Source organism: Carassius gibelio, chromosome A14, assembly GCF_023724105.1.
Source record: "Carassius gibelio isolate Cgi1373 ecotype wild population from Czech Republic chromosome A14, carGib1.2-hapl.c, whole genome shotgun sequence".
Lineage (NCBI taxonomy): Eukaryota > Metazoa > Chordata > Actinopteri > Cypriniformes > Cyprinidae > Carassius > Carassius gibelio.
Window position 1 is genome coordinate 8,607,059 of NC_068384.1, and position 10,000 is coordinate 8,617,058.

The 10,000-nt window shown below is 43.0% G+C and overlaps 2 protein-coding genes across 5 annotated transcripts in view; one reads left to right on the forward strand and one right to left on the reverse strand.

Annotated features, from left to right (window-relative positions):
* LOC128027440 (cytokine-like protein 1) overlaps positions 1 to 10,000 on the reverse strand; it is a 139,641-nt gene that overhangs the window by 4,649 nt on the left and 124,992 nt on the right. The window lies entirely within an intron of this gene.
* slc2a9l2 (solute carrier family 2 member 9, like 2) overlaps positions 1 to 10,000 on the forward strand; it is a 28,031-nt gene that overhangs the window by 3,502 nt on the left and 14,529 nt on the right. For 3 of the 4 annotated variants that reach the window (XM_052615051.1, XM_052615050.1, XM_052615053.1), the window contains exons 2-3: positions 5,889 to 5,977; positions 6,987 to 7,085. In XM_052615051.1, the coding sequence (XP_052471011.1) occupies positions 5,906 to 5,977; positions 6,987 to 7,085 (171 nt within the window). In that variant the 5' untranslated portion in view covers positions 5,889 to 5,905. Of the gene's footprint in view, positions 1 to 1,057; positions 1,197 to 5,888; positions 5,978 to 6,986; positions 7,086 to 10,000 lie in introns of those variants that run through there. The other variant, XM_052615052.1, reaches the window with a different exon arrangement.

Consider the following 10,000-nt stretch of genomic DNA (forward strand, 5'->3'; position numbering starts at 1 on the left):
CACCTCTTCAGTCTGTGTGGAGTTTAACTCTAAAAATGTGGTTCTGCCGACATCGAGCAGAAACCCATGACTGTATGCGCACTTAAAGACAGTTAGACGCGACGAAGACGTACAAAAACACCGTGACTCACAAGACAAAAAACATGAAAACACCGTTCAGACGGGACAGAGAGAAACCGCTGCATGTGGACGCGCCGCCCTTGGTTAGGTATAATGTCATTAGACTACTAGAGATGATAGTGACTATTAGACGAGATGATAGCGCTATGTGTGTATGATATTATTATACATAGACAGCAGAGTAACTATAGAGCGCTTGTCTGCTCGTGAGTCTCATTGAGACACAGCAGTGTGACGTGACTGAGGTTCTGATCAATACTGAGAACTTTATCACTGACAGACTCCATCATTGACCTGAGAGAGCGATCAAACTGCTCATCACAGCGTTCCTGCAGCAATAAAACATCTCGGGTAACCTCAGGACGTGTGTTTAACACACCTTTAGGACTATGACACCTCATGATCTTTCATCTCTGCTGAATGAACCGATTGCTGATGTGCAGATAAACGGTCCTTGGAGAATTACACGAGCTTATCTTCTGTCATGTGTTCATGTGTGCTTACGAGCTTACTGTACGACTCCTGTCTCTCCTTTACCTTGACCGCAGTCTTCATCCATCAAAACTTGACCAGCGAGAAACCAGTCGAGAAACATAGTTAGCGTCTCATCTGGCCACACAGCGCTTCAGCTGCTCAAAGGTTAATACGGCCCTGAGCACCACAGGGGAACATGAAGCCGTACTCGTGTTGACTGGCTCCGATCGTCACCGAATGGAACAGTTGAGCAGAGACAACCGTTCGGCCGATAATGAGAAAGCAGCTAGTGATCTGTCCAAACATTAAACCTCTAAAACCAGCACCTGTCCGTCTCAGATATACAGTGATCTGATCTGATCTGAGACCAGCTCACAGCAGGCCGCTGAAACATGACGAGCTGGAGCTGCTTTTGTTGGACTTCATCCTGAAGGTTAAACAAACACACACACACAGAGTGAGAGCGAGTGTGTGTGTGTGTGTGGTGTGTGTGAGAATGAGCGAGTGAGATCTATGAGCGCTGTGTGTTCACTGTCATGTGTCTGCGGTCTGCAGCTCCGCACTGAAGCTCCGACCCGATCGACCAATCAGAGCAGCAGGAGGTTTGTGCACTTGCTTTCTTCTGTGGTATTTCAGACAGGTGTACTGTAAAATATTAGTTAACTTGCGTCTAAGAGCAACTAATGAGTTTCTGTGGTGCGTTCAGTGCTTCATGTCTCCTGTTTGTGGTCTTGACACTTACTTACTTGACCACATTTAAACAATGTAGAAGTTCAATGCTAATTTTTCACATTTTGTGTTTTAGTTAATAAGGAAATATATAGAGAAACTTCACAATTATTTAATTAATCAGAATACAGAAAGTACACAAGGTTTTTTAAATAATTTTGCTTCAGAGCCTACTTATCAGGCTAATAATGTAGTTATTTATAGCCCTATTAAACTCGATGTAGATTAGGTATATGAAGGTATCAAACTTTCACAGTAGTTGTTGAAGCATTAATCACTGTGTATGGTTGTAGTAAGTAAAAAGTGTTGTCCTCCTAACTTTTTTTTTAAGAAAATGAAGCAAAAAATATATAAAGTAAACACGTGCTTCGAGATCAGAGTGCAAAAGATTAAAGTTCAAATGAATGAAAGAACAATAGGTAACCCTTTACATTAAAGTCCCATTAGTTCACTTTAGTTAAAGCAGGTTAACATTTACTAACAGTGTGCAATTACTAATTGTTGTCCTTCTTAATATTATTTGTTAACACTGATTAATAAATATATTTATTGTTAGTTAATTTTAGCTACATTGAATTATAGAAGCAGACAGAACATAAGTTGAAATTAACATGAACTAAGATTTATAAATGCAGTCATTATTTCATTTGATCTAAAGTGACAGTGAGTGACGTGACATACAGCCAAGTATAGTGACCCATACTCAGAATTCATGCTCTGCATTTAACCCATCCAAAGTGCACACACACACACACACACACACACACCCAGAACAGTGAACGCACACAAACACGTGAACACACAAATGCACAAAGTTTCCTGTGAGGGTTAGGGTTAGGTGTAGGGTTGGTGAAGGGACATAGAATATACAGTTTCTACAGAATAAAAACCATTACACCTATGGGATGAACACACTTTACACAGAAACAAACGTGTGTGTGTGTGTGTGAGTGAGTGAGAGAGAGTGAGAGTGAGTGATTGAGAGAGTGTGAGTGTTTGTGTGAGTGAGTGAGAGAGTGTGTGTGAGAGAGAGTGAGTGAGAGAGTGTGTGTGAGAGAGTGAGAGTGAGTGATTGAGAGAGTGTGTGTGTGTGAGAGAGAGAGAGTGAGAGTGTTTGTGTGAGTGAGTGTGTGAGTGAGTGAGTGTGTGTTAATCATTCAGGTGCAATGCAACAATTACCTGATTACTCAAGTCAAGTGCCAGTTCTGTCTTCTGTCCCGATCTAAATGTGAGTGAGTCTTGTATGGCAGCGTGCAGCAGGTCGCTGAAGTGCAGACAAGATGCGCTGATATGAAGCGCTTCGAGAGAGTTTATGGTTTCGAATGACTGATTGAATCTTGTTTGTGTGGATTTATTTTATTATTCAAACCTACAAGCTATGTTGAATAAATGCAGGGATTTACCTCTTTATAAACTTGAAGCTTCGAGAATTATTAAAACCTCAGAAATGTAGGACCTGATTAAATATAAATATTACACAGAAATTTGAAAAATAAAATTCCTTTTAAACTTTTTCAAACGTTTTTAGACCTGGAAATTGTTGTTTTAAAATCGCATGGCATTTTCATGACCTTACAGACCTGATGCATGCTCTTAAAATCACTTAAACTGGTCCGTCAGTGTGACTGCGCGAATGTTCGTCACCTCTCCCTCCTGTAATCACATGCCGGATCCGTTACCCCGGTTTGATCCGGCACCTCGCAATTTACAAATTAAGCACTGTGTATATATGTTCATGTTTATGTGTATTTATGCATTTGCATATGTAAATATTAATATAGAACAAAAGTTTGTTTTGCTTGTTGTTTTGTATGTTTTGATGGCCACTTGGTCGATACTTTACTTTAAAAAACAAAAACTTACATTTAACGACCAAAAAAATGCTGCAACGTTTTTCTTAATTAACTTGAAATCATGAACAAAATATAATGGCTTTGCCATTTCATACAAAACTGAACTATTGTATTAGTTGTTAAGCTGTTTTGGCAGAAGGGTTGAGAATCTCTGATAATCCCTGCAGGGCTCTTCTATCTCTGTCTGGTGTTGACTCATGATACGACTCGAATCAGCACAGCGAGGTTATCACGGGGTCACGGAGGTCAAACAGTCTGTGTTTCATGCACTGCTCTGTTCAGAGGTTTCGCTCTGTTTTGCTCCAGATCTCATCTCTTCTTTCAGTCTAGCGGACAGAAAACATGAATTCACATAGGAGTGTTTATTTTATTGCACTTTATCTATCTGCATCTGTAGATTTCAATCTTCTGTATTCAGTGTTTCTGTATTCTGAAGGTTTGTTCATATTTCATTCACACTGATTTACACAATATTTGACTCCTAAAAACAGAGTGAAAATGTGTTGATTTTCTGTCTGTTGACAGTATTTTCTGATTTATGGAGCAATCAAAAGAGAAATCCAAATCTGGAGTAATTGTGTTAATAACTAATACAAGAAATGTTGTGTTTATTCTTTCATTACATTTTCTGATGGTTATTTACATCTCAACATCCAATCAACAACTGCAGAAGAAAACAAGTCCCACCCAATATTTGGGTCATTCCTCTTATACAGTGACTTATGTCCCAATGATTTATTTAATCATATTTTCTCTAAAATTAGTCACATATTTATAAGATATGGCTTTAATTGTATATTTAGGTCTTCTCTATCACTTAAAAATGGATAATAGAAATTATAAATACTATTTTGTATTTTACACACCTTTTCATTGATATATGCATTAAATTTTATTATGTCCTCAGTGCAAAGTAATTAACTTCCACAAGAAATATAAACCATAAAATTATTAAAAAAAACTTGAAATGTGTTTTAATTATCTTATAGATTAGGTTAGATTAGTTTATTAGATGAACTGCTTCTAATAGTATACATTAATCATGTGAAAATGTTCTTCAATGTCCGTGTCCTGAAGTCATTTTCCACCCTGTTAGTACTTCCTCACCTTCCTAAACCAACTGCCGAAGTGACATCATTTATTTTTCCCACAGGAATTCATCTGTACAAACTGAGTTTTTTTCGTTTTTGAAATGTTATACTGCTTGTTCCACCCTGTTAGGCTATATTGTGGAGAATGTTTGTTCTATAAAAAAAAACAAATCTGACATAGTAATAAAAGTTCTGTTCATCTGTAGAAAGTTAGCTAGCTAAATCTGGATCACTTAATGAGCTATGGCTAATTAAGCTCAAAATTGTCCACCCTGTTTATAAACTTAACAGGGTGGAACGTGCAACTAACAGGGTGGAGATTCTAATAGAATAAATAGTATTTAGTCTATATAGCAAATACATTTCTATATTTAGTCATATGAACAGATAATAGTTTTGCCACCATGATTGATTATAATAGAAAACCACATAGCTATTTCTTTGTGTCCCTCCCCCAAAGGAAATCTGGATTATTATTATTTTTGTATATATATATATATATCATTTTGAAATGATATTATATAGGTGTAGTTCCACACATTACAGACGGAAACCATGCAGGACAATGACGGAAAGCTTGTCCACCGTTAATGAACCTGTTAACACTGGTGTCCACCCTGTTAGACAAGTCATTTTAAATAATAATTTCAAACGTTAACTGTTTGGCATACTTGTGTCTTATTTTGTGAGGTGAGGAGCACTAACAGCATATATATGTTTTTGAGCATTTTTTTATTATTATTTACAACCCTATTGGCAGAAATTGGCACAAAAAGAATCTGTTCTTAATAATTAAGACATATTCTAATCATCAATAATTGTTTTGTTATTGTTTTTCAAATAACATAAGATGGCATAAAGGACCTATACCATCCAAGAAAAGTTTATTATTGTTTTTTTTAACATTTGCATTATTAACATGTTGTGATAACTATCTGTATGTCCCTAACAGGGTGGAATATTTTCATGACCAGTATCTGAAAAATCTACCCCGAGCTTGACCAATATCCATTCCTAATAGTTACACATGTCACTATTTTGGTAGAATGCAAAAAACATAAAAATCATGAAACTTTCTTTCCAACACTTATGAAGCCAAAATGTTACCCATTTGTTTTCTTTGTTTCAATAATCCATTTCACTCATGTGTGCGTCACTGATGAGGGGCACTAATATATATCTGCTACACAAAAATACATTACAGCTGCTTCTAAATTCATCCGTGGTTGTTATGAATTGGGCAGCTGTAGAAGCTCAGTGTTGAAGCACTATTGCATGGTGGACACTGGTGTAAGTGTAGTGTGTCTCCTCCAGCAGGGGGCGCTGTGGCTCTGTCTGTCTGTCACAGGATTTCAGCTCATGTGTTTGTGTGATGTTTACCAGATTTTAATTAATCTTGCACAATCACACACATTTACAACCAAAACCCAGAACAGGAAACATGAAAACAATTTGTAGATTCTGTCTGGACTATAAATGAACATTGCACACACTGCGTTCCTGAAGACATCCACAGCTCTGCAGCCCGGATCAAACACACCTGTGATCATGAAAACTGTGTTAGTGCTGGAGAGAATGTTCCTCATGTGTGTGTGTGTGTGTGTGTGTGTGTGTGTTTCAGGGGTCTGATAGTGAGAGATGGAGGAAAAGACCAAACAGGAGGAAACGCAGCACAAAGACAGCAGTGACTTCGAAAGTCCACCTAAACAGGTGTGTGTGTGTGTGTGTGTGTGTGTGTGTGTGTGTGTGCTTGTGTGTGTGAGTGAGAGAGAGAGAGAGCGATTGTGTGTGTGTGTGTGTGTGTGTGTGTGAGAGAGAGAGAGAGAGAGGGAGAAAGAGAGTGTGGTAAGGTTTGATTTAGATTGCGTCCCACTGACCTTGACACACTTTCCTGCTGTTCCTGAAACACTAAATATATAATGTAGATGATCCATCCTTCATCTGTCTGTTCTTTCACAGCTCAGCAGAATCACACACACACACACTTTCTCTCACACACACAAAGAAAGAAGATATTTTGAAGAATGTTGTTCACCAGACAGTTGACAGTAGCCATTGACTTCAATAATAAGTAAAGAAATACAGTGAAAGTGAATGGGAACCAGAAAAGATCGACTCATTCAGGTTAAGGGTGAGCAAATGATGACAGAATATTCTTTTTTGGGTGAACTATCCTTTTCCGGTCAGCATTTCATTGCTTATTCACATCATGAATCAAGGATGTTGAGTCATGTTTTTGTCTTTTCTTACATATCTTTTAAACATTTATTTATGTGTATTCATAGGCGTTCACCATTATCTCAACCTCATTTCAACAAGATCCTCACCTGCCAGCACATTAGACACTAATCACTAGTTCCGGTGTGTTTGAATCTGTGATCCGGAGAAGCCTGGTTATGAATATTCATAAAACGTTCAATCAGACTAATGCGGAAGCGACAGATCCGTTAAATCCTGTGTGTCCCAGATGGATGTGGAGGTTCACTGCTGTGTGTGTGTGTGTGTGTGTGTGTGTGATGATCAGCATTATGAGCACGTGAGGACAGACAGGTACAGGTCATGTGATCATGTGACACACACACACAGCGTGATCCGCTGATGATCTCTGGAGATCCTGGAGATCAGACTCACTGACCACACGCCGCTAAAAACACCAGCGTGACATCAGCCACCGAAATACCCTCAGTGTGTGAGTAATGTGTGTTTCTCTTCCCATCAGCGTCTGACCATCTGTTTGATCAGCGCCGCGTTCTTCGGATCCGTAGGATCGTCCTTCCTGTACGGATATAACCTGTCTGTGGTCAACGCTCCGTCCAGAGTAAGTCCAGCTCTGAGCTTTCATCACGGAGTTAAACAGCAGTAACAGACGCTGTGATGGATAATAATCAAGCTTACACACACACACACATGATTATAATGCAGTTCAGTCCTTGGTCTGTGTGAGCGAGTTAAAGCTGCCTGTTAGCAGTGAGTCTCTGTGGAGCGTTTGAGTTCAGAGAAGCTCCTGCTGTGTTTGATCTGAAACACATTTGCTTTGAACTCCATCAGCATCAACAAACCTCAGCCAATCAGAGCTCACCACCCTCTACAGCCAATCAGAGCTGAAAACCCTTTAAAGCCAATCAGTGTGTCTGCCTCTCCATGTGTCCATCTCTCCATGTGTTCGTCTCTCCATCTCTCCTTCTGTCCCTCTCTCCGTGTGTCTGCCTCTCCATGTGTCCATCTCTCCGTCTGTCCGTCTCTCCGTGTGTCCATCTCTCCATGTGTCCGTCTCTCCATCTCTCCTTCTGTCCCTCTCTCCGTGTGTCTGCCTCTCCATGTGTCCATCTCTCCGTCTGTCCGTCTCTCCGTATGTCCATCTCTTGGTGTGTCCGTCTCTCCATTTCTCCTTCTGTCCCTCTCTCCGTGTGTCTGCCTCTCCGTGTGTCCGTCTGTCCATCTCTACGTGTGTCCATCTCTCCGTGTGTCCCTCTCTCCTTCTGTCCCTCTCTCCGTGTGTCCGTCTCTCCATCTCTCCTTCTGTCCCTCTCTCCGTCTGTCCGTCTCTCCGTGTGTCCATCTCTCCGTCTGTCCATCTCTCCGTGTGTCCGTCTCTCCATCTCTCCGTCTGTCCATCTCTCTGTGTGTCCGTCTCTCCATCTCTCCTTCTGTCCATCTCTCCTTCTGTCCCTCTCTCCGTGTGTCCGTCTCTCCATCTCTCCTTCTGTCCATCTCTCCTTCTGTCCCTCTCTCCGTGTGTCCGTCTCTCCATCTCTCCGTCTGTCCATCTCTCTGTGTGTCCGTCTCTCCATCTCTCCTTCTGTCCCTCTCTCCGTGTGTCTGCCTCTCCATGTGTCCATCTCTCCGTCTGTCCGTCTCTCCGTATGTCCATCTCTTGGTGTGTCCGTCTCTCCATTTCTCCTTCTGTCCCTCTCTCCGTGTGTCTGCCTCTCCGTGTGTCCGTCTGTCCATCTCTACGTGTGTCCATCTCTCCGTGTGTCCTTCTCTCCTTCTGTCCCTCTCTCCGTGTGTCCGTCTCTCCATCTCTCCTTCTGTCCCTCTCTCCGTCTGTCCGTCTCTCCGTCTGTCCATCTCTCCGTCTGTCCATCTCTCCGTGTGTCCGTCTCTCCATCTCTCCGTCTGTCCATCTCTCTGTGTGTCCGTCTCTCCATCTCTCCTTCTGTCCATCTCTCCTTCTGTCCCTCTCTCCGTGTGTCCGTCTCTCCATCTCTCCTTCTGTCCATCTCTCCTTCTGTCCCTCTCTCCGTGTGTCCGTCTCTCCATCTCTCCGTCTGTCCATCTCTCTGTGTGTCCGTCTCTCCATCTCTCCGTCTGTCCATCTCTCTGTGTGTCCGTCTCTCCATCTCTCCTTCTGTCCATCTCTCCTTCTGTCCATCTCTCCGTGTGTCCATCTCTCCATCTCTCCTTCTGTCCCTCTCTCCGTGTGTCTGCCTCTCCGTGTGTCCGTGTGTCCATCTCTACGTGTGTCCATCTCTCCGTGTGTCCATCTCTCCATCTCTCCTTCTGTCCCTCTCTCCGTCTCTCCGTCTGTCCGTCTCTCCGTGTGTCCGTCTCTCCATCTCTCCGTCTGTCCATCTCTCCGTGTGTCCGTCTCTCCATCTCTCCTTCTGTCCCTCTCTCCGTGTGTCCGTCTCTCCATCTCTCCTTCTGTCCGTCTCTCCATCTCTCCTTCTGTCCGTCTCTCCATCTCTCCTTCTGTCCCTCTCTCCGTGTGTCTGCCTCTCCGTCTGTCCATCTCTACGTGTGTCCATCTCTCCGTGTGTCCATCTCTCCATCTCTCCTTCTGTCCCTCTCTCCGTGTGTCTGCCTCTCCATCTCTCCTTCTGTCCCTCTCTCCGTGTGTCTGCCTCTCCGTGTGTCCATCTCTACGTGTGTCCATCTCTCCATCTCTCCTTCTGTCCCTCTCTCCGTGTGTCCGTCTCTCCATCTCTCCTTCTGTCCCTCTCTCCGTGTGTCTGCCTCTCCGTGTGTCCGTCTGTCCATCTCTCCGTGTGTCCATCTCTCCATCTCTCCTTCTGTCCCTCTCTCCGTGTGTCCGTCTCTCCATCTCTCCATCTCTCCTTCTGTCCCTCTCTCCGTGTGTCTGCCTCTCCATCTCTCCTTCTGTCCCTCTCTCTGTGTGTCTGCCTCTCCGTCTGTCCGTGTGTCCGTCTGTCCGTCTCTCCATCTCTCCATCTGTCCCTCTCTCCGTGTGTCCATCTGTCCGTGTGTCCATCTCTCCTTCTGTCCCTCTCTCCGTGTGTCCGTCTCTCCATCTCTCCTTCTGTCCCTCTCTCTGTGTGTCTGCCTGTCCGTCTGTCCGTCTCTCCATCTCTCCATCTCTCCATCTGTCCCTCTCTCCGTGTGTCCATCTGTCTGTCTCTACGTGTGTCGGTCTCTCTGTGTGTCCGTTTCTCCGTCTCTCCATGTGTCCATCTGTCCGTCTTTCTGTGTGTCCGTCTCTCCATGTGTCCCTCTGTCCATCTCTCTGTCTGTCCGTCTGTATGTGTGTCCGTCTGTTCGTCTCTACGTCTGTCCATCTCTCCGTGTGTCTGTCTCTCCACGTGTCCATCTCTCCATCTGTCCGTTTCTCCGTTTGTCCATCTCTCCATGTGTCTCTCTCCATCTGTCCGTCTCTATCTATCTATCTATCTATCTATCTATCTATCTATCTATCTATCTATACGTCTGTCTGTCTGTCTGTCTGTCTATCTGTCTGTCTGTCTCTCTCTCTCTCTGTATCTCTTCTCCTGT